Source organism: Ornithodoros turicata, chromosome 5 (genome assembly GCF_037126465.1).
Source record: "Ornithodoros turicata isolate Travis chromosome 5, ASM3712646v1, whole genome shotgun sequence".
Lineage (NCBI taxonomy): Eukaryota > Metazoa > Arthropoda > Arachnida > Ixodida > Argasidae > Ornithodoros > Ornithodoros turicata.
Window position 1 is genome coordinate 3,042,455 of NC_088205.1, and position 23,749 is coordinate 3,066,203.

General features: G+C 46.6%; 2 protein-coding genes across 2 annotated transcripts; one reads left to right on the forward strand and one right to left on the reverse strand.

Moving 5' to 3' along the window:
* The first annotated feature begins 107 nt into the window (after positions 1-107).
* On the forward strand, positions 108-2,180 carry LOC135395267 (mucosa-associated lymphoid tissue lymphoma translocation protein 1-like). Its single transcript, XM_064626507.1, has one exon. It carries the CDS (start codon positions 176-178, stop codon positions 1,832-1,834), a length of 1,659 nt encoding a protein of 552 aa, XP_064482577.1. The 5' UTR covers positions 108-175; the 3' UTR covers positions 1,835-2,180.
* A 92-nt stretch (positions 2,181-2,272) lies between these two features.
* On the reverse strand, positions 2,273-21,031 carry LOC135395268 (acid-sensing ion channel 2-like). The gene is made up of 13 exons (XM_064626508.1): positions 20,940-21,031; positions 19,306-19,535; positions 19,046-19,242; positions 15,399-15,553; positions 12,925-13,034; positions 12,700-12,860; positions 4,411-4,527; positions 4,218-4,332; positions 4,070-4,148; positions 3,566-3,617; positions 3,441-3,475; positions 3,265-3,337; positions 2,273-2,698 (listed from the first exon to the last, which is right to left on the reverse strand). Exons 1-13 carry the CDS (start codon positions 21,029-21,031, stop codon positions 2,321-2,323), a joined length of 1,794 nt encoding a protein of 597 aa, XP_064482578.1. The 3' UTR covers positions 2,273-2,320.
* Between the last annotated feature and the right edge of the window lie 2,718 nt (positions 21,032-23,749).

Sequence of the window (23,749 nt, forward strand, 5' to 3'; positions counted from 1 at the left end):
TTGCAGTTCACAACTTGGAATGTATCGCTAGTGGGTTATGAATGGTTATGAAAGAAAGCGGCTGCTGGTGGTTAATTTATTTCTATTTTTAGTTAGTTCCGTCTCCGTGTCAGCAGGTGTCAGCAGTGTCGCGTAAAAAATCATAAAAATGCTGAAAGGCGCATTTGGAGAGTGAATGTGTGTTACGCACGTTATAGGCACAATGTCTTGCCTTTTAAATGACGTATTGACTTCGAACCCCACACTGACGCATCGTCTTATACAAGCCTTGAGGTCGAATGATGCCTGGAAGTCTTTACACTCAATCGTTCCGGACAGCCATCTGAGTGCTACGTTTTCGCCTTCATCTCCTGATGATCTCGTGCTTGCTCTTCAAAACAGTTTCGTGTCTTTGCAAGAATTCGTAAGCTGGCTAGAACTCATCGACGCAGTGGACGCCCTGCTTTTACTGAAACCCGACGAGCCCGTGCAGATCGTAACTCATCCTCAATCCAGAGTCGTCATAGAAGCAGGAAACGTCTCAGTTCTGAGACTGACTTGTGAAGCCACGGCGTTCCCACATCCAAATTACGCGTGGTATTTCAATGACCGGCACCTGTTGCATCAGCGGGGTCCGGTTCTGGAAATCACGCCGGTAACCGAAGACCACGCTGGGACGTATTATTGTCTGGTGTCAAACACAAAAGGATCGCGCGTTGTCTCTGCCACGAGCACCGTTCTTGTTGTTAAACGCGATCAAAACAATCCGGAGGAACCGTTAACCCTTTGTTGCACCGACAAAGTGGCGCTTCTCATCAGCAACTCTGACTACTCCAACGACGTTAGATTAAAACTCACCGTAAACGACGTAGAGATTCTGGCAAAATCATTAGCCCAACTTGGTTTCCGCATACTTGCCTTCAAGAACTTGACCAAGTGTGAAATTCTGGGTGTGACAAATTTTTTCTGCCAGTTCCTCAAGGACGGAACATATTCTGTGTTCTACTACGCCGGACACGGTTTCAAGCATCGCCGTATAGACTACATGCAGCCCATAGACTGCGACAGCACTAGATCGGAAAAATGCGTTCGCTTCGTAGACATTGCCGATCGCATCAAGAGGACTCCGAGCAACTTTAATCTGATCATTCTGGACGCCTGTCGCAATACTGGCGGACACCACACGGACCTCCCCGTTGTCGAGCCTCGGGAGGTGAGAAAGGCGAGGCGGAGTTCGATCATCGTCTACGCTACCTCTCCCTACAATTCCGCGGTCGAAGTGACGGGGCATCAGAACGGATTATTCATGGAGCACCTGAAGAGACACATCGACGGACCTATTTGCGTACACGACGCCTTACGTCGTACACTTAAGGACTTGGAGGAGCACAAGTTTTCGCATTATCAGATACCCGTAGTGAAGTACGATACGCCTCACGACCACTCCTTATCTGATCCGATCCTCGACGGCGAAGTGTATCGGATAAACAGCGAACTTTGGCAGCCGATTAGTAGACTGCCTCCCGACGAGGCGTTCAGATTGCCGAACGCCGTCGTTCACGTGTGTTACTCTTGTGAGCGAGACGTCTTCTGCAATTCGCTCGTCGTTGAGGCGTTCCGCGAACCGTCGCATCCCGATGTTCTCGTCAGTTTGGAAGCGCTCTCGTTTGATGGCGCTAGCGTTTCCAAAGCTGAGAGCGACAGCTCGGCGCTGGTTGTCAGCTCCCTGCAGAGGCTCACTGCTGCACTTGAGTTTTCCGTAGTCCTCAGGAATGTGAAGACCGGAAGGATTGAATGTAACAGGAGGTTTACCTGCGGTTACCCCCTTGTTTCGGCGCTTCAGTGCGGTACATAAGCCGAGCCGCGAAAATCGTGCGTGCAAACGTTTTGTCTCTGATCACTGTCTTAGACACTCTGGAAATGCAGTATACAACATGACTTTGCTGCAAACTCTGCTGAGCTACTGGAAACTGACAAATCTTTTTTAAAAAAAAATGTGTTTACCTGCCTCCAATATTTGAAGGTTGTGCATGCTGGATGTGCATGTTTAGTCATTAGTATTTTATATTTTTATAATTGTTATCGGTATCTGGAAGTTTAACTGTTGGCAAATCACTATTTTACGCATGTTATCGTAGACAGATTCACTATATATTTTTGTTACAATAAACCCTACACGATCTAACATTGTTGCTTGGTAAGCTTGGTAGTCCCACTGTCCATTCTTGGGGTCAAACACAACACGTGGTACAGGGTTTTCCAACTTTTTACTGTCAACAGAAAACAACGAAGGCAAAAACAAAGATATGTAGTTGCGGTGATCAAAGCCAGCAGCGTGGCTTTATCGAAATAGTGGCATCTTTTGAAAGAGACCTCTCGAGTTAAGTGACCCATAGTGCTTGTCCATTGCAGACTTCCAGTACGTTGAGTCAAAATAGCCGTACTGTGCTCCATCACTTAGCTTCGCAATGCCAAGTGGCTTCACTCTAGCATTGCTGCCCAGTCTGAGATTGCGGAAATAATTCTCTTTGTTCTCATCAGATTTTCCACGGGCGCCTTCTCTATGGGGGACCGCGATGCTGTCCTGCGGTTTGTAGCGTCGTTTCCAAAGGTAAATTCCCCAGCGGAACAGTATTTCCAGGATTTCGAAGATCACCAGGAAGGAGAGTCCGAGGTACATGCCCATGAACCCTCCGACGTTGCTCAGCGTGGTGGCATCCTGTAACGCGGATCGCACTTGAACGTCAGATATCCAAATTGATTGATTGATTGGCATAAGGGGGAATCACTTCTTCGGAAATCTATGGGTGATTTTCGTTCGCACGGGACGCGTGAACGCTCTAAACTATCGTCATAAGATTGGTACTAGCGTGTTCTCTTTGCTTTTCTCTAGTCAATGACGTATTTGTTTGAGGACAAGGCTGAGTCGTTGATTTTTAATAAATTAAAGTTTGGTGCGTCTCGAACAAGTGCTGCCATCTCAATTGAGTGTCGTGTACTAAAATATATGCGAATTCGGACTCAATACAAATGAACGGATAGTCCTGGAATTCTACAAAATGTGTCATTCACAAGGACAAAGCAAAGACAACATGCCAGTACTTCTGTTTTGACAATATTTTATGCCGTTTCTGAGCGCTGTGCGAACAAACGTTCTCTATTGTCTCGCGCAGAAGTGATTCCCCCATAACTGGGCCTTTGTTAGCGTACTTCAACACGAAATGCTGGGACATTAATTTCTAAGAGATGGTTGTTGACGAAAAGTCGAAGCGAATTTCTACTTACGCTCACTTCAGGCACTTGCGTGATCCGTTCGACGATGACCGATTCTAGGTATATGACGACCTTCACTAATGCTCTATTCCACGTAAAAAGGGAAAAAGAAAAAAATTGGAATGCTTTGTCAGTCAACAATAGCGTGAGTAGCTTTCAGGGTTGAAAAGCAAAAACGCGTGTGGTACCTTTTAAAGAGGTCATTGTCGACTTTTCTTTGCACCTATAAAAAACAACGTAAAAGACAGCTTTATGTACCATTATATTTAAAACCACACGCATTCCTAATTAAGGAGGAACAAGCGTCGCTTACGAGCCTTTGAGCCCAACCTGTTCTTGAAATGGATGTCTTGTATATTTCTTGGCTGAAATAATGACAGATTCAGGAAAACCACTCTGAGGACATCAAGCTTCGACCAAAACAAACTCTCATTGTGGAGATTGGTACCGTTCTAACTCGTGTGGCAGCCTCGATAAGAGCTGCCTTCATTCAGTTTCATCTTTCATGTACGTACAACAAAAGAATGTTCCATAGAGCATGGGGTGCCACGAAAAGACAACCTGCCTTATTGTGTCTTCCCTCTGCTGAATAGTACTTACAAAGAACGCTTTTGCTCCTTTGGTGAGCGTTTTCTTTTATCTCTAAGCATAATTTTCTCAACGCACATCATTTCTTCGTCAAGGGGAGGCTTCAAATGATTTGGAAACAGATAAACCCAGAAATATGAAACTGCATGCCCACAGAAAAATCCACAAGCACATTCCAGACAGCTCATATACAAAAGCGTTAGTAAGAGAGTGTTTGTTTTTGCCCCACCTGCATTTGAGCGGGCAGTCACACTTCTCCAAGCTCCGATAGGCCAGGTCTGCCATTATGGTGTCGGAACAGTTCTTTGCTGGAATGAGTTGGGCCCAACTTTGAACGTTTTCCATCCGCAAAGAGTAAAAGAGATACGCTGCCTTACTCTTCTCGTCCTCCTTGCAAGCTGATAGAGTGTTGTCCACCAAATATATGAGCTCCTCGCTGTGGCAGTGACAGTGTTGTCGGATGGCTACTTGGGCACACACCGAGAAACACAGCTGAGTGTACGAAAAAGAAGGAAACCAAAAGTGTATTGCTTTCCTTTTGAACTGTCGTGAACCCGTTGACATGTGTACCTTCCGCCGTACCTGTTGGAAATACGTGTTGTCATGATGAATGTACTGCAGCCATTTCTTGGGCCATCCCTGGACACAACGGTCTTTGTAGGGTGCTGGCAAGCGTTCCATTATCCTCTGGAGAAGATAGATGGTTGATAATAGTAGTAGCAAATAATTGTGTTTTTCCCATGCTTATAGCAACAGCATATGCCTGTGCACCTACTATGTCCATGAAAGTGGAGTTACATACAACTAAAAGTGTGTTTCGTGGTAAAAATATGCTACAGACAAACCCCTTAAAAGTGCTAAATTATCGAAATATGACAGCACCAGATAGATTGCCATTTAAAACAACTTTAAGATAGGACATTGGTGCTCTATTACAGTGTGGGTAAAATTACATGTTGTTTCTGCTTCTTGTGGCAGGGATGTGAAAATTTACTTAACAGATGCAGGCTTGATGTACAACAATTTGCTATTCTGTGAAGAAAGAGCTTCTTTCATATTTCTTCTAGACATGAATATGATATTGTTAGTGTTCCAAGAAGTATTTTGTATAGTAGTACAACCTAAAACAAAAGTATCTGTGATCAATTGTTCTCAAGATGTTTCTGGAGATTGTCACTTTTTCAGTCCTGTCGACAGTCTCGCCACCAGTGCCGATTTCTTAATTCTATGCAAGATCAGTTTTACAAGCAGCAGCATTGAAAACATAAGGGTTTTTTTTGGGGGGGGGTGAGGGGGTGAGGAGACAAAGTGGGCTATTGTGCCCGTCTAAAACCAATTTCACGTTCAATCCTGCAGAAATATAGTGGTTCCCACCGCAGACGACAAACAGCAGTGCAACGCAGACGACATGTTTCGCTTTTCAGGTGTCCGCGGCTTATGATAGGTGAGTTTCACAATTTTTTTACTTACGTTTTCTACTTTACTGAGAACTCTACTCCCGAGGCAACTCGAGTCGATTCGGAAACGAACCCAAAGTGAACGAACCGTTCACCGTTGTGCCGTGCGGTGGAATTAGTTTTCTGGCATGAGTTGCCTCAGAATGAATTGTCCCGGTATGAATCGCTTGACAGTTGAGTGAGATGACTTGACATCGTGTTGCTTCACAGACGCAATCGCCACCAGACCTCGGCAAAACTCATGAGCGCGCTCACTCATGCTCACTCACGCTCAATTCGGCTAATCAACTGAGCGTGAGTGAGCGAGCCAAGAGCTGAGCGGACCATGACTGAACCCGAGTGAGCGAGCCGTGAATTGAACGGGCGGTGTGTGAGCGTGAGCGAGCGGGTCGAGGGCTGAGCGGGCTGTGAGTGAGCGGGACGAGAAGTGAATGGGTAGTGACTGAGCGAGCCAAGAGCTGAGCGGGCGGTGAGTGAGTCAGCGTGAGTGCGCACTGAGTGAACGTGAGCGCGCGATTCGAGGGTTGAACGGCCAGTGACTGAGCGTGAGTGCGCGAGTCTGGAGCTGAGTGGCCACTGGGGCTATCAACTGAGTAGTGAGCTGCCATTTGTATACGCTCACTAATTACTTAGCACGCTTACGGAACCTCTGTTTTATGCATTCGGACCTTAAGCGAAAAATATTGCAAGAAAAAACCGCGCCGACACTTCGTGATTTTTCCGAGTAATTAATTGGTTTTGGTTTACATATTTCTTGCACGGAGCAGTGCACCAATGCGCTCTTTGGATCAGCTATCCGGCTGTCAATTCCGTGCTCATCCGCTCGGTTGAGACACGGGCGTGATGGAAGATAAGGAACAGCCGTAAGACCGCAAGACGCTTAGCGGGCCGTGAGTGAGCGTGAATGAGCGAGCCGAGAGCTGAGCGGACGGTCAGTGAGCGTGAGTGAGCGAGCTGAGAACTGAGCGGGTGGTGAATGAGTTTGAGTGAGCGAGCCAAGAGCTGAGCGGATGGTGAGTGAGCGTGAATGAGCGAGCCGAGAGTTGAGCGGACGGTGAGTGAGCGAGCTGAGAACAGGGCGGGTGGTGAATGAACTTGAGAGAGCGAGCCGAAAGCTGAGCGGACGGTGAATGAGCGTGAATGAGCGAACCGAGGGCTGAGCAGACTGTGAGTGAGCGAGCCGAGAACTGGGTGGGTGGTGAGTGTACTTGAACGAGCGAAAGTCAAAACTGCCGAGGTCTGCTCGCCATATGCAGGGGCACACGTTTAAACATATCTCGTCTTATAACATATAAACGTCTTAATAAACATACCCCCCCCCCCCACCGAGAAAATGCCCCCAAGCTGTGCAAGATGTTTGCTTCCTTCGTTTTATAAACAGTCTATTACAATTGACAATTCAGTCACTGCTTTTCAAATTACAGCTTCTTGCCTGAGCGTTTTCTGTGTCGTAGAAGCATCAGTTCCAAAGTCGTTTTTATTTCATGACAGGACAGACACCATGCCGTATTGTTCTAGATAAAAGCCCAATTTATTTGCTGTGAATTGCAGCAGTATCAATGCTGCTGCGCTCTGTCTTTACTGACAGAAACAGGGCGCTTCTACATGAAATCAGCCCAGGATTCTGCTGACTTTCCACGCCTCTCATTTCTTACTGCTAGAACGTCCATCCTGCTTCTATGCGCCGCTCATCACTACAGGTGCTCCTCAGTGATAACAAGGAACTAAAGTTTGTTTAAAGTCATTTTCGCATTTTTCGAATTGAGTGTTCAGCACCGTTAATTTGCTGTTTGATCTCGGACATTGATAAGTGTGCTCAATCCACTGTAAATTTTGCGTTTATTGCTCTGTGGCTGGTTGGCACTTTTCCATGTGTGTTGGGTACTGTACTTCCTGTGTGCTTTGGTTGTTTACAATGTATGCTAACCGAGTGTTTACCAGCGCTAATTAGCAGGTTGCTCTCAGATGTTGGTAAGTGTGCTCCATCCACTCTCACTTTTGCGTTTACTTATCGTTTAACTGCTCTGGCTGGCTGGCACTTCCTGTGTGTTTGTTATTGTGCTTCCTGTGTCCATTGGTTGCTTAGAATGTATGCTAATCGAGCGTTCAGCAGCGCAATTCGCAGGTTGCCCTCGGATGTTGGTAAGTATGCTCCATCCGCTCTTATGTTTACGTTTACTTACCGTTTAATTACTCTGGCTGGCTGGCACTTCTTGTGTGTCTGTTACTGTGCTTCCTGTGTGCATCGGTCGTTTACAATACATGCTAATCGAGCGTTCAGCAGAGCAATTCGCAGGTTGCCCTAGGATGTTGGTAAGTATGCTCCATCCGCTCTTATGTTTACGTTTACTTACCGTTTAATTACTCTGGCTGGCTGGCACTTCTTGTGTGTCTGTTACTGTGCTTCCTGTGTGCATCGGTCGTTTACAATACATGCTAATCGAGCGTTCAGCAGAGCGATTCGCAGGTTGCCCTCGGATGTTGGTAAGTATGCTCCATCCGCTCTTATGTTTACGTTTACTTACCGTTTAATTACTCTGGCTGGCTGGCACTTCTTGTGTGTCTGTTACTGTGCTTCCTGTATGCATCGGTCGTTTACAATTCATGCTAATCGAGCGTTCAGCAGAGCAATTCGCAGGTTGCCCTCGGATGTTGGTAAGTATGCTCCATCCGCTCTTATGTTTGCGTTTACTTACCGTTTAATTACTCTGGCTGGATGGCACTTCTTGTGTGTCTGTTACTGTGCTTCCTGTGTGCATCGGTCGTTTACAATACATGCTAATCGAGCGTTCAGCAGAGCAATTCGCAGGTTGCCCTCGGATGTTGGTAAGTATGCTCCATCCGCTCTTATGTTTGCGTTTACTTACCGTTTAATTACTCTGGCTGGCAGGCACTTCTTGTGTGTCTGTTACTGTGCTTCCTGTGTGCATCGGTCGTTTACAATACATGCTAATCGAGCGTTCAGCAGAGCGATTCGCAGGTTGCCCTCGGATGTTGGTAAGTATGCTCCATCCGCTCTTATGTTTACGTTTACTTACCGTTTAATTACTCTGGCTGGCTGGCACTTCTTGTGTGTCTGTTACTGTGCTTCCTGTGTGCATCGGTCGTTTACAATACATGCTAATCGAGCGTTCAGCAGAGCGATTCGCAGGTTGCCCTCGGATGTTGGTAAGTATGCTCCATCCGCTCTTATGTTTGCGTTTACTTACCGTTTAATTACTCTGGCTGGCTGGCACTTCTTGTGTGTCTGTTACTGTGCTTCCTGTATGCATTGGTCGTTTACAATACATGCTAATCGAGCGTTCAGCAGAGCAATTCGCAGGTTGCCCTCGGATGTTGGTAAGTATGCTCCATCCGCTCTTATGTTTGCGTTTACTTACCGTTTAATTACTCTGGCTGGCTGGCACTTCTTGTGTGTCTGTTACTGTGCTCTCTGTGTGCATCGGTCGTTTACAATACATGCTAATCGAGCGTTCAGCAGAGCAATTCGCAGGTTGCCCTCGGATGTTGGTAAGTATGCTCCATCCGCTCTTATGTTTGCGTTTACTTACCGTTTAATTACTCTGGCTGGCTGGCACTTCTTGTGTGTCTGTTACTGTGCTTCCTGTGTGCATCGGTCGTTTACAATACATGCTAATCGAGCGTTCAGCAGAGCAATTCGCAGGTTGCCCTCTGATGTTGGTAAGTATGCTCCATCCGCTCTTATGTTTACGTTTACTTACCGTTTAATTACTCTGGCTGGCTGGCACTTCTTGTGTGTCTGTTACTGTGCTTCCTGTGTGCATCGGTCGTTTACAATACATGCTAATCGAGCGTTCAGCAGAGCAATTCGCAGGTTGCCCTCGGATGTTGGTAAGTATGCTCCATCCGCTCTTATGTTTGCGTTTACTTACCGTTTAATTACTCTGGCTGGCTGGCACTTCTTGTGTGTCTGTTACTGTGCTTCCTGTGTGCATCGGTCGTTTACAATACATGCTAATCGAGCGTTCAGCAGAGCAATTCGCAGGTTGCCCTCGGATGTTGGTAAGTATGCTCCATCCGCTCTTATGTTTGCGTTTACTTACCGTTTAATTACTCTGGCTGGCTGGCACTTCTTGTGTGTCTGTTACTGTGCTTCCTGTGTGCATCGGTCCTTTACAATACATGCTAATCGAGCGTTCAGCAGAGCAATTCGCAGGTTGCCCTCGGATGTTGGTAAGTATGCTCCATCCGCTCTTATGTTTGCGTTTACTTACCGTTTAATTACTCTGGCTGGCTGGCACTTCTTGTGTGTCTGTTACTGTGCTTCCTGTGTGCATCGGTCGTTTACAATACACGCTAATCGAGCGTTCAGCAGAGCAATTCGCAGGTTGCCCTCGGATGTTGGTAAGTATGCTCCATCCGCTCTTATGTTTGCGTTTACTTACCGTTTAATTACTCTGGCTGGCTGGCACTTCTTGTGTGTCTGTTACTGTGCTTCCTGTGTGCATCGGTCGTTTACAATACATGCTAATCGAGCGTTCAGCAGAGCAATTCGCAGGTTGCCCTCGGATGTTGGTAAGTATGCTCCATCCGCTCTTATGTTTGCGTTTACTTACCGTTTAATTACTCTGGCTGGCTGGCACTTCTTGTGTGTCTGTTACTGTGCTTCCTGTGTGCATCGGTCGTTTACAATACATGCTAATCGAGCGTTCAGCAGAGCAATTCGCAGGTTGCCCTCGGATGTTGGTAAGTATGCTCCATCCGCTCTTATGTTTGCGTTTACTTACCGTTTAATTACTCTGGCTGGCTGGCACTTCTTGTGTGTCTGTTACTGTGCTTCCTGTGTGCATCGGTCGTTTACAATACATGCTAATCGAGCGTTCAGCAGAGCAATTCGCAGGTTGCCCTCGGATGTTGGTAAGTATGCTCCATCCGCTCTTATGTTTGCGTTTACTTACCGTTTAATTACTCTGGCTGGCTGGCACTTCTTGTGTGTCTGTTACTGTGCTTCCTGTGTGCATCGGTCGTTTACAATACATGCTAATCGAGCGTTCAGCAGAGCAATTCGCAGGTTGCCCTCGGATGTTGGTAAGTATGCTCCATCCGCTCTTATGTTTGCGTTTACTTACCGTTTAATTACTCTGGCTGGCTGGCACTTCTTGTGTGTCTGTTACTGTGCTTCCTGTGTGCATCGGTCGTTTACAATACATGCTAATCGAGCGTTCAGCAGAGCAATTCGCAGGTTGCCCTCGGATGTTGGTAAGTATGCTCCATCCGCTCTTATGTTTGCGTTTACTTACCGTTTAATTACTCTGACTGGCTGGCACTTCTTGTGTGTCTGTTACTGTGCTTCCTGTGTGCATCGGTCGTTTACAATACATGCTAATCGAGCGTTCAGCAGAGCAATTCGCAGGTTGCCCTCGGATGTTGGTAAGTATGCTCCATCCGCTCTTATGTTTGCGTTTACTTACCGTTTAATTACTCTGGCTGGCTGGCACTTCTTGTGTGTCTGTTACTGTGCTTCCTGTGTGCATCGGTCGTTTACAATACATGCTAATCGAGCGTTCAGCAGAGCAATTCGCAGGTTGCCCTCGGATGTTGGTAAGTATGCTCCATCCGCTCTTATGTTTGCGTTTAGTTACCGTTTAATTACTCTGGCTGGCTGGCACTTCTTGTGTGTCTGATACTGTGCTTCCTGTGCATTGGTCGTTTACAGTATATGCTATTCGAGCGTTCAGCAGCGCAATTCGCATATCGCTTTCGGATATTGGTACGTGTGTTTCATCCAGTTTCAAGTTTGTGTTTACTTATCATCGGATTGCTGTAGCTGGATGGCACGGTTACCTATGTGTTACTGCGCTTCTTGTTGGTTGTGTTGGTTGCTTTTATATTGGGTGCGTTACGTTACTCACTAGTTACGTTACTCATATCAACATCTTTGTGCATGTGTACCGCGGTAAATTTCACAGCGTCACGCGGTCAACTGATGCACTGGGCAGATCGATAACTGTTTAGCAATGGCTTCAGTACAGATGGTGGCGCTGGCGCAGTGCTAAGTTACTAATGCAGAGTGGATTGCAAGAGTTGTAAGCTGAATTTTCTTGTCTAACGTAGCGTGACCTTGCCTCCACTGAAATGATATCGAAAAACATTGTCACAGTTCCGAGCGGGCTTGAACCAGGGTTCTGCAAGCTTCATGCACGGAAAAGCACCAGCAAGACGATACTGTCGCCTTCATTAGTTACATTCCTGATTCAGGTTCTGAGGCGCCAGAGGCTGCGGAAATTCCCTGGCTCAAATCCCCGAGCTCCTGTCCTGTAAATCGTGCTTTTGTGCACGGTAGCGTTCTTTGTGTCGAAGCCAGCTTTACGAACCAAGTACTCGAGCACATTACGGTTGTTTCTCAACTCGGAGTTATAGTCGAGCATAAACGTTTAAAATAAAGTGCGTACGTCCTAAATTAAAAGGCAGTGAAACATGACATAACGGACACCTCTCCTAGGTGGACACTCCCTTACTGCAGACAGCTTCGTTTCTCCCGTACGCTTCAATACCTCGTCCCGTGGATGTCCGTACTAGAGAGGTCTCACCAGTGATGGACAGTAGTTAACTACATGTAGTTAAACTACCTGATTGTGGTTAAAAGTAGTTATCAACTACTTGCAGAAATGTAGAGGGAGACTACTAGTTAAACTACTATTTAGAGTATAGTTAACTACTGTAGTTAGCGATGAAAGATGAAAGTCACTGAAAAGGTTAGCCAGCTGTAGGACTCGAACCCACATCTTCTGGATTACCGGTCCAGGGCTCTACCAATTGAGCTAAGCTAACACGCCTTCCTAGTGGGGGAGGGGTTGGTAGAGCCCTGGACCGGTAATGCAGATGTGGGTTCGAGTCCTACAGCTGGCTAAACTTTTCAGTGACATTCATCTTTCATCGTTAATTTCTTAAGCAACTTGAGGCCTTGTATGTGATTGTCCCTTCTATGTTGTTCCAGCCTCAGAACATCAGTTCTCTCATGTACTGTAGTTAGGTTACTGCAGGCGCCAAGTACTTCCGATTTTGCCGCAAGCTTTACGGCACGATTGTGCTTCCGACTTTTACCTTGAGCTACTTGTTTGATGAGAACGGAGCTGCAGAGCAATTGTGCCGTGCATTTGTACTAAATCTTCACTTTTAGCACTGCTTGTGATTCATATTTAGGTGTCCAAGAACACTATAGAATGGGATTGGTGTTGATGGACAACGTTAAGTAGTTATAGATGCAGTTAAAATACATTGCAGTAGTTAAAAAAAGTAGTTTAACTACCTCCCATGAAAAGTAGTTAACTACTAGTTAAACTACTCCATCGCGAAGTAGTTAGTAGTTATAGTTAAACTACCGTAGAAGTAGTTAGTGGCCATCGCTGAGTCTCACTGTAAAACGAAGAGGAAGCCTCACCGTTTCGATTCCAATATACGTTGTCATGTACGGAGCCAGGTACATGCCATCTTCGTTGGGGTCGGGCTTCACCCCACGCCGATGCACCATAACAATCACACCTGTTTCCAGAGTGGATCGAAGGTATTCGTGCTTTTCCGTGTCGAACACCAATGTCAATCCTATTCGAAAAAAATGCATATTGATGACATTATTGCACGTATTCACTGCTGTTCTATTGCGTACCGTCAACCGGCAGGTTGCTAGCCTTGTAGGAAACCATAGTCTTGTTGGCGTCGTCGCAAAAGATGCAATAGCACATCCCAAACTTCGGGTTTGGTTTCGGATGATAAAGGCTATCAAATGGAGACGGGAAAAGAAAACGTTATTGGTACATAAATGCATGGACAATGTGAGGACCTGCTACTCTGTATGCGTGTTTTTTTTTTGTTTTTTTTTTAGTTGCACGCAAATGAAGCAAGTGACACCAAAATTAAGGAGTAAAAACCGGAACTGGTGTACTTAAAAAGGGGGGAAAAAGAAGAAAAACTATACTTGACGTTTCGAGCGGACGCTCTTCATCAGAAAAAAGGGGACCCCTTTTTCCCCCGTTCCACCTTTTTTCTGATGAGGAGCGTCCGCTCGAAACGTCAAGTATAGTTTTCCCCCCTTTTTACTCAAACTCAAAAAACTCGTTGGTATGTGCCAGAGATTGGGAGTAACGCATTGCGAAGTAATGGATCACCGGCAATCTATTACATCCCGCTAATGATTAATTACATTACTTATTACTTGGGTTGAAAACTGAGGCATCGTCTAAAGCGGGGTAGGAAGGAAAATCCCCAAGCTGGTTTTTCCCTCTGGGTCACCAAGGAGGAGAGTCCAAGTGGAGCCTTTCCCCCTCCTCAAGCCCTTCTACGCTGCAATTAATCTTATCCGTGATTGCTCGTTTAGATTATGATTAAAGTAACGGCATTAGCCATTCATTACCAAGTACGAAAAGTCAATGAGTAATCTACTGTATTACTTTACGAAACTGTAACGAGTAATGGTGTTGTATCACAAAGTAAAAGTAATTTCCCTAACTCTGCTGCGGACAAAGGAAACAGGACCGGGGTCGTTCGTGGGCGGCACAGGGAGGATGCGCTCCTTGTCCCGCAAGTGTGCCGCAGGTGGGACAGTTCGGGGCCAAAAATCGTCATATACGGTATTTATGTTGTCACGGTGGAAGAAGAAACACATTTCGACGAAGGGTCTGCAAACGTTCAAAACACTAAAGCAGTGTGGGAATGCCCGACTTGGTGTTACCGCCCTTTTGTAAACCTGAGTAAGGAGCTATTTGGACGGAAGCTATCTCATGTGCATCGTTGAAGACTTTTCTCGTTCGTGATTTCTGATCCGTGATTAGATAGCTTGAGTAAGTTCCTATGGAGCGGCTGTCATTGCAATGTGTTTATCAGATCATCGATCTTCAGCCGGTCGTGCAAACGGCCGTCATCAAAACATCGACGTGTTGCAATGTAGATTATTACTTTAGTGATCATACTATATATTGATGAGTAAAGGCATGTTCCGCCATGTAGCGATTTGGCGCGATAAAATAGCGCGATATTTTCCTCCTCGCAGTGCTCCAAACTGCTCAAAATTAGCGCTTGCCGGAGTTGAGCTCGTGTCAACTTTTTCAGCGCTAACATGCATTCGTGTTGGCCAATGAGGAGGCACTTCAGCAATGACGTCGCGGAAGTCATGGAGTTGTTTTGCTACCGCATGTCACGCGGCACGGCGATCGCATTGGAGCCGGCGAGTCTGTCATCCAAAATGTATGGTAACTTTTTCGTTTAGTCCGTTGACCGAACTTGTTCGTCCGCATGCTGTCGAACTCCGGAGGCGCCATGATGAGAGAGACCGGAAACGACAACCGAACTTCCGCTAAATTATAGCGCCGCTTTGCAAGTGTGAAGCGTCCGATAACAGTGAGCGCTGTTTTTGCGCGCTGTTTTGTAGCGCTGTATTAGCACGCTGCTATATGTCGGAACAGGCCTCAATGCGTATAGGCCAGTTCCCACATACAGCGCTTCGCTCTATAGCGCAAGAAAATAGCGCTCGAAACCTAGCGCTGTTTTTCCGCTTGCCGTTCTCACATACAACCGAGCACATAGCGCTATCCTGCTGGGGTCAGGGGATATCTCGTTGCGACGTGATGTACCGGTACTACCGCGATTGTTTACTGTCCTAGTCGGGTATCCGCAGCGCCATGGCGGGTGACACTTTCGATGCTGTGGTCGCGATACCAAATAGCCATGCATTGGCAGATGAAACTCGTGGCCATTTTCACGTCGTCGTCGTCGCCTTCCCGCATTGCTGCTTGGAGTGATCGGAAGCAAAGCAAACCCCAGCTTCCGCGACGTCACGGCTGAAAGAAGCTCACGATCGGTTAACGCAGACTCACTGCTCAAAATAGCGCTAGAAAAGTTGACCGGGGCTCTACTTCGACAAGAGTGGTTTTATAGCGGTTCGCAGCAATGCGAGGACGAAAATATAGCGCAATTTTATAGCGCTATGTAGTAAAGCGCTACATGTGGGAACTGGCCTATATAGAGTCCTTGTACAATGGGAACAACCATTACTTATTGAGACGTAATTTTACTGCCTCTTTCACGTTCATAATATTAATATCTACAGCGGATCGTATAAATTCTTCCAAATGATATACTACTTGCCTGTCATCGAGGCAGTTTTCACCCTTCACCGTACAGTTGAGAACCATGTCCGATTTGGAGTGAGCTATCAGTGGCAGAGTTCCATTCTGCTTCGTGATGTAATGCATATATGAACTGAAATGGTCCCTCGTGAAATTTTCTGCGTCGTCCACGTCCTGCAAGGAAAAACAGGCGAATACATCTCAAGCGTATCAAGAGCATAAGATCTCTCTGCATGATTAGCTCGAAAGATGTTCCAGACATAATCTTGTCGGAATGCGACTTCGAAAAAAATTCGTCGCATTTGAAGTTGCGCTTTCGACGACAGCCTTGCTCGTAAAGCTGACTAAAAATTACGCTTAGCATGGTCGCCGGGAACGGTAACTGCATTAGTAACAGAAACACAGACGATATACAGTATGTTCACGAAATTGGAGCTGCTAACGGTAATGCGTCCCACTATCCTACGTCAGCGGAAACGAAAACGACTGGCTGTCATCAAACAATTCAGGAAAAAGGTGCTGACGCAAGGATTCGGACCTGGGCCTTCTGACTTCTAAAGTCGGGCAACGGTCAGCAATGTTACGCCAATTCATCGGTGCTTTCTTCTTATTATTATTATTTTTTGATCTGGGACGTCTGTTCCCTGGAATACATGCCCTGAGTATGACGCGAGAACATGGGAATCGGATGCATCCGTTTCTCGTTCGTCCCATTTCATTTAACTTATGACGGAAACACACACAAGTCGATATCGACGACATTGAACGATGATACGAGCCTATGATTTTTTTTTTTTCATTTCACCCTAGCTTGGCAGCATTTTTTACTATACTGGCAAGTGCCCGCTAGTGATGCGACCTTGGCAGTAGGTAAGGAAACAGCTGTCATAGGCCCGGTTTCACCAACGCGGAAGTTAGGACTCATGCGATCTAGTTAACGTTCACTTCCGGAGAGTGAACGTCACTTCCGGCTGTACCGTCCCAAGATTGTCGGCGCACGCGTGCAGAACTTGCTAGCAAACGACAAAGCCATTATTTTCATTCGCAGGGATCTGAAAAAACGTCAGTAAGTTTGTCGAACTTGTTGATTGCAATCAATTCCATCACTTTGGCCCAAATATCACTGTCGGGCGTGCCGAGAGAAGCGATTTTGTTGCATCTCCCATGGATTCCCATGGATTGAAAATTTGATAAACTTTAATTCGCCAAAAATCAGTGGATCGGGCCAGGCCTTCAAAAAACGTGTCATTCCCTAGATGAACTCGAGGAAGGCACGCCTGCACCCTTTTAGTGTAGAAAATTAGCGAGGTTTACGGGAACCCTGCGAACAAAAATATCCCGTAGACTTTCTTAAGAAGCGAGTCCGCCTTAAACCGAGGTCAAACTTCCCTAAACTTGCTGTCAATCGACAACACTGTGTTACCAACGACTCTTGTGACCCTGTTTGTCAGAAAATATCGCTACCCTGCATTGGCGAAAAAGGATTGGCGATTAACGCCAAGTTAGGGAATTCTAATCTCGGTGGAAGTGGTTGACTGACGTTGGTGAAACCGGGTATCAGAATTTCAGCAGTCCAAGGATAAAGACATGTTTCTGTAGATGTTTTTAAATCCCGGGAGCTGTGCAGATATCGGACTGCAGTAAAATTACTGCATGTGGCGTGTACGCATAGCTTCGAAGCGACACATTAGGCGAGAGGAGGAGGGGGGAGGGGATGCTGGACAGAGCCTATAGACCAGTTTCCGCGGGTGACGTCACAAGGCCGGTGTGGGCAAAACAAATTAACAGAGAGTCCGGGACAATGAGAATAATGTGACACAGTTTACCAGAAATTACCATTCGACAACACCTGAATCAATCTGCAATTACATACGGCAATCGGGAGTCGCGTTCGTGTGGTTGCCCACACAACAATGGCGTCTTTTGTTTGTAAACAGAAAGAGGCCTATAAGGCTGTCAATTTCGCAGCTCCGTGACAGCGGTTTCCTTCCCGGAAACAGCAGCGGAAACGTAATGTAAACGAAAGGGGAAGGCTAGTATCAGAAACGGAAATAGTTGAGTAACGAAAACGGAGACGGAAACGAAAATGGTCCGTTACGCTTCAGTTCTGCCAAAATGGGTTGACTACGTGCTTTCGTGAGGCAGCTCCAATCCGGCACTGCATTAGACCATATCACGGAGTTAAAGGAGCATTAATATGCCCACACGAGTTCACTCCGAGTCACACGAGTGACCGCGACAATTCGCGAAAGTCTGCATGCAGTCCTCGTGTACCATTTCGACTTTCATGTAGAGACGAACAACGATTTCTTGTTCTGTTCCATTCATAATCCAACTTTCATGCCACAGCGCCTTTAGCCCTGTGTCGTAGAAGCAGAAAAAAAGAGCTATAAAACAGGGTTGTGCAAATATTCGGATTATTCGAATACCGAGTAATAACTGGTTGGTGCTTTATGCGTACATCCGTACGCGTACACTACATCTGTACGCTACGGTGCAACATATGTTGTATATGCATACGTTTCGGTTGTGCAACCATTCGCTTGTTGTTCGCTTCAGTTATAAAATGACCATTCGCACAGTTTTACAATTCAACTATGTAGGGTACCAGGGGAGACAATAAAGAAGCCGAGAAACTGGGCACGAGGCTCACTCGGTTCGTAACCAGGGAACAGTGTACTTGCTGTATTCTTACATTGGCGCAGCCGACACCCGATTGTGGGTTGAATTTGTAGTAGAAGATACGTCGTTGCGATGTCGGTGGGGACAGCATTGATCTAACCTCTCACCCCGACCAGCAGGCCCTTCACCAGTACGTCGCCTCGAAGCTAAACATGGATGTCGCCTCGACTTCTATGCCTGGAACTTTCAAGGTCAACATGAAAGTAAGAATACAGCAAGTACACTGTTCCCTGGTTACGAATCGAGTGAGCCTCGTGCCCCGTTCCTCGGCTTCTTTGTCTCCCCAGGTACCCTACAAACTATATGCGACCCGTTCCATACGTCCATTATTGGAAGTCAAGCTCTTTCGCAGCCAGAGCAATTTTTGCACATGCATGTGCCATGAAGTGACAGGTGAACGCCATATCCAAGCTGCCACGTCGTCCCAAGATTTGGTGACCCTCAAAAAGGCGTCCGTGTGCCTCCGCATACATGTGACCACCAGAGCGTCGAACCGAAACGTCTTTTGGGTTTGTTTCGGGTTCAGCTCCGGAGTTCACATATATCGGTTCGATTAACCGGTCCAGAGGCTGTAAACCGGTTCCGAACTGGTTAGAGGTTCTAATACGCTACAAAATTATAGGTAGCCACTAAAAATTGTCGTTTTGCGTTGCGTTTTTTATGGTTTATTTCTGTTTTTCGACCAACAGGACCCCCTTTCATCCCTTCCCCGAGCAGCGTGCCGCCAATCTAGGCAGGCAAACCGCACGAATCCCCACATAACCCCCCCTCACCACACACCAACCCGAACTGAACCGGTATCCCGAACCGGTGACCGAAGTTTTTATATCGGTTCGGTTCCGGTTCAGCTCCGAGATGGCGCTACTAATTACGGCTCAGTTCCAGCTAAAAATTACGCTTAATTTCGGTTTCGATTCGGTTCGACGCTCTGGTGACCACCACGTGTTATCACTCACCTACTCAGAACTCAAAGGTGGAACTCACCATAGGTCCTAATTTAGCACACAGTTCCCGTTTTATTTCGAGCTCCGATTCGGAGGACCCGATTTCCGAGCACAGTGCAGACCGTCTCACGGGATTTAAATTGCAGAAGGTAACGGCTGGCAATAACAATGTGTTCCCCTCGTACATCGAGATGGACACTATGTCACGATGCTCGAAGTGATTCTGAAGAGTCTTGCCTGCAGATAAACAAGAGAGGCGGACCTGCAATTTCTATACCATGCTCGCTATAGCTGACTCACCGATACTGAACAAGGTAAGAATGAAGAAGACCACGTAGACGGTGCAGAATACCCAGAAACGGTAACGGTTCTCGATGACGACGAGTCTGTCTATCCCGGTTGTGGACTCGGCGAAAAGCTCTTTGAGCTTCTCCAGAGGCTCCTTGTCTCGTTCCTTGAAACGGCAGAGTCGCGCCGCGAGCCTAAAGCGTCGAATGAGCTTTCGACGTCTTTGCCGCTCTGCCGTCTCACTGCGTGGGAAATACATAGGACAACTCGACAGACGCAGCTTGCCGTTACGACACCAACAAGTAAGGGTGCACGCTGTGCTGAGACCTGACTTGAATTTCTGTTCGTGATCTCTGACCAAGTATCTTGACAGACAAAAGTCACGTCCTTACATCCCACTTAACATCGGCCTCACATGCTGTCATTCCGTGTCACTATTCACAATATTCGTCCATGCACCACAAGAAAATGTTTCGTGGACAACAAGGATATTGTAAATATGCGATTGTTTCGTGCACAGTATAGCTTGATGCAGACACGTTACGGCGACAGCCATCATCGACATATACTAGAAGGTTTCATCTGGTTTCATCGTTGAACACCGTTTCACCTTCACCGACAGAGGCCAAGAGACGAAGGATCTCCTTGAGGATATTCCTCAGTGGCGTCCTCAATGGCTTTGGAAGTGCATCGTGCACTGGCAAAGTTACTGAGGAGGAGGAGGAGGATTCCCTTGAGCCTGAGGAGAACAGAGAACGGACCAAACGGCACGAGACTCAATCTGCTGTCTGGTCCTAGCACGCTTGCACTCTTCTAATATGTTCATCACTACTGAGCACGGTACTGAGTAACTTTCTCAACGTTGGTGCAAGCGGATCTAACATAAGCCTCGCAATGTTCAGATATTTCCACGACTAGCTTTACATGCCTGCGCGAATTTCTCAACACACACTTTCCTTTTAGCATTACTAATTAACAGTGATGGCCACTAACTACTTCTACAGTAGTTTAACTATAACTACTAACTACTTCGCAATGGAGTAGTTTAACTAGTAGTTCAACTACTTTTCAGTGGAGGTAGTTAAAACTACTTCTTTAACTACATCTATAACTATACTTAACGTTGTCCATCAACACCAATCCCATTCTATAGTGTTCTTGGACACCTTAATATGAATCACAAGCAGTGATAAAAGTGAAGATTTAGTACACATGCTCGGCACAATTGCTCTGCACCTCCGTTCTCATCAAACATGTAGCTCAAGGTAAAAGTCGGAAGCACAATCGTGCCGTAAAGCTTGCGACAAAATCGGAAGTAGTTGGCGCCTGCAGTAACCTAACTACTGTAGTTAACTACTCAAAACAGTAGTTTAACTAGTAGTTGCCACTACATTTTTGCAAGTAGTTGATAACTACTTTTTAACTACAATCAGGTAGTTTAACTAGTAGTTTAACTACATGTAGTTAACTACTGGTCATCACTGCTAATTAATACACCTACAAGTTACAAGGGCTGTTACCCGGTATGTTACCACAGTAGCGGTTGTAGAATTTATAACACCTGGATAACAACGTATATCACGCAAGCACCGGAGACCAGACACACGCGCAACGTACATGCAGCGTAAAGATAAGCTGTTCCTTACTATGGGGCTAACCAGACGTCATGAATTCCTTTGCGAGGCCTGATAACTCCAGAGTTATAGTTCCAGGCGCCATCCGCGTCAGGGTGCACCATCACGAAACGGCCTTTCGACACCAAAGAGCGACCTGTCGCCAAGTGAGAATTAGGTCAATAATCACAGCTTGACGCTGGCGTGTCAAAAACATGTGCGGGTGGTAATCGATGCCTACGTGAGACCGCAGGTTCATTGAAAGATCGATTTCTCAATGTAATATGCCTGGAACGCGACGTTTCCTTTCACAGAGAAAGGTCGATTGATCGATGAGGAATTTATTTTTACTCCGTGTTAGCGCCGCGAAGCAACTGTGGCTAATAGAGAGAGGACAGCAGGAAGGAGTGTGGGGTCAGTAAGCGTCCTGGGCCGACTTCAGGGGGAACAGTGCCGACATTCGTCTGGAACGTCTGCGGGAAAGGAAATTGATTCTGTGCACAGAGTGAGAAGAATGTAATAACATATACAGTAACAATTCTATAACGTGTTCCAAAATTACATAATAGCTGGGAGTAGATTTACACGTAAGGTGAGCCATGTTGATCATTGCTCGGATTAGTCAAAATGACACCGATGTCACAAATTATAGATAGCATTTAAGCTGTAAAGTGCGGTACGAAATCGCGTCACACTTGAATCGGACTACACTGGAAAACATAGGAAGGGATAAACACTGGTGCTTAAAGGAGCAGTGAAATGACGTTGAAGATTACCCGAAACCCTGTTCAACAACAACTTTATTGTGGCCGATGATGAATGGGGAGTTTCATCGCCGGAGGCGATACTCAACCTCACGGCTGGTGGTGATGCTGGGAATGAAATAATGAACCCCTTCACAATAAGGATCGAGTTCCTATGGTATGACAGCTTGACAGATACGGATAATGCACCTTTTTCACATACGCGTTGTATCCTAGCGGCCCTCCAACGAACCATGCTCGGCGCGCGTCAAAACAAATCCACGTGGATAGCACAAAGGACGAAAACCGGGGCGGAGTGGGCCGACAAGGTAGCGCCATCTAGTGAAGACGGAGATAATCCTCTCCGGCGCCTCAAGGTCATACGCATGCGCATAGGCCATTGTGAAAAAGGTCCATTACCTCATGCACGCGTTGATAAAAAATATTTTTCGAATGTGTCGTCCTTGCGAGTTAGCGTCAGTCTCTGACGTCAGAGGAACGAGAGCTACGGTCATTTCCATTGGTAGCCGTAAGCACGTAACCTCTCCCGCGTTGCCTCACTGGCGGAGGCACCTCCAGTGATGCGAGAGCCCACGCGTGTATATCCTCTTCCAGTGACTTATCCAGACGCCCCCAAATGTCGGAGACAACAACCGTAAAAGTTTGTGAGATTACGCAATATTTCGTCGAAGATCTGAAAAGTACGTGGAAGTATCCTGCATGTTGTGACGTCAGACTCCCCCTGCGGAGGCTGTCACACCCCTAGTGACGAAATTCTGGGTCAACCCACTAGCCCCTTTGGTGCAGAACATGGGATGTAGGTTCACAGGGATGCAAATAATTGTCGTTCACATTTATTTGAGGAAACCTCAGATGAAGTGTCGCAACCTCTTCTAATTAAAAGAACGAATGCTTTCATCCATGAAAGTAATAGCGCGTGAGGCTTCGATGCTGCGTATACCTATATCCGTGGCCCGCACGCAGTGGCGTAGCCAGACCGCCAAGGTAGGGGGGGCTCGATACGAAAACTTGCCCCTCCCCGCTGATCCTGGGTGAAACAACACACAGTACTTGTGCACACCTCAAAATGCGGTAATTGATTTGGGCGTTCACAATACGATTACACAGTGATGTCCATGAGGCGGTGTCACGAGACCGGAAGAATTTTGAAAAGCTCATACTTTGAAAACCACTCAAGAGTGCCGATTAGATAGACGACATGAACTGTAAGAACTTTCGCGATCGTCACACTGCCCCCCCCCCCCACACACACATATATATTATTTTCTCCTTGGATTTGCGCGATTTGCGTAGGTCCATCGCGGCAGGTAGGGGGGGCTCGAGCCCCCCCTAGCCCCCCCGTGGCTATGCCACTGCCCGCACGGGAGCCAACGTCTGGAGTGGTGCAGAAGAAACACGGCATGGGCGTGCGGAGCAGTGGGACGTCCTGTCTTAGCAGGCTACTTTATATGTTTACACCTGTAGCCTGTAGGGGACCTGAAGCAGGTCCAATCACGTGAGAAAAGATATATCGATCTTTCAAGTGCTTCCTTTGTGCTGCATAAACAACTTCCGTTACTCGCGGCCCGCTTATCTCAGCAACAACAGTGCTCGATAAATATGAACGCATGACACAGCGTCAGCCATCAGATGGTTGTTGAAGCTTGTGTATAGGGAGCTTTTACCAGTATGCATCAGTTATCCTATGGAGGAACAGGATTACGCGCTGCAAGAATATTAAACGAGAAAAATTGCATCCTCTCTGATTTCTCGATATATTACTCAAATTTTGCTTAATCAGCCAGTGCCAGTGAAACCGTAATCAGCAATGCTCATCGTGGCTTCAGCATGAGAATACCCTCACGAGTTCATTTCAAGAAGGGCGCGTTTGTGTGGATGAGACTGGTTTTAATTAAGCAGCTCGCTATATATGGAACACTTTAAATAGACCACGTAGAACTAGCCGGAAAATATATGGCGAATGAGAAACATGCAAGCTGCAGTCGCTATTATACAAATATTGACAAAGATGGGCTAGCTGGTTTAATTAATATTTGCGATCGTGCCCGCAGCAAACCCGCGTATAGCCGCATCAGATTA

Excerpts from the sequence above, each read along its gene's own strand:
- LOC135395268 (XM_064626508.1), bottom strand. The coding sequence starts at position 21,031 with ATGGTGCACCCTGACGCGGATGGCGCCTGGAACTATAACTCTGGAGTT. Across the intron at positions 3,618-4,069 it reads GACTGCCCGCTCAAATGCAG|CCAAGAAATATACAAGACAT; the intron begins GTGGGGCAAAAA and ends TCATTATTTCAG. Across the intron at positions 2,699-3,264 it reads CGCAAGTGCCTGAAGTGAGC|GATGCCACCACGCTGAGCAA; the intron begins GTAAGTAGAAAT and ends TCCGCGTTACAG.
- LOC135395267 (XM_064626507.1), top strand. The coding sequence starts at position 176 with ATGTGTGTTACGCACGTTATAGGCACAATGTCTTGCCTTTTAAATGAC.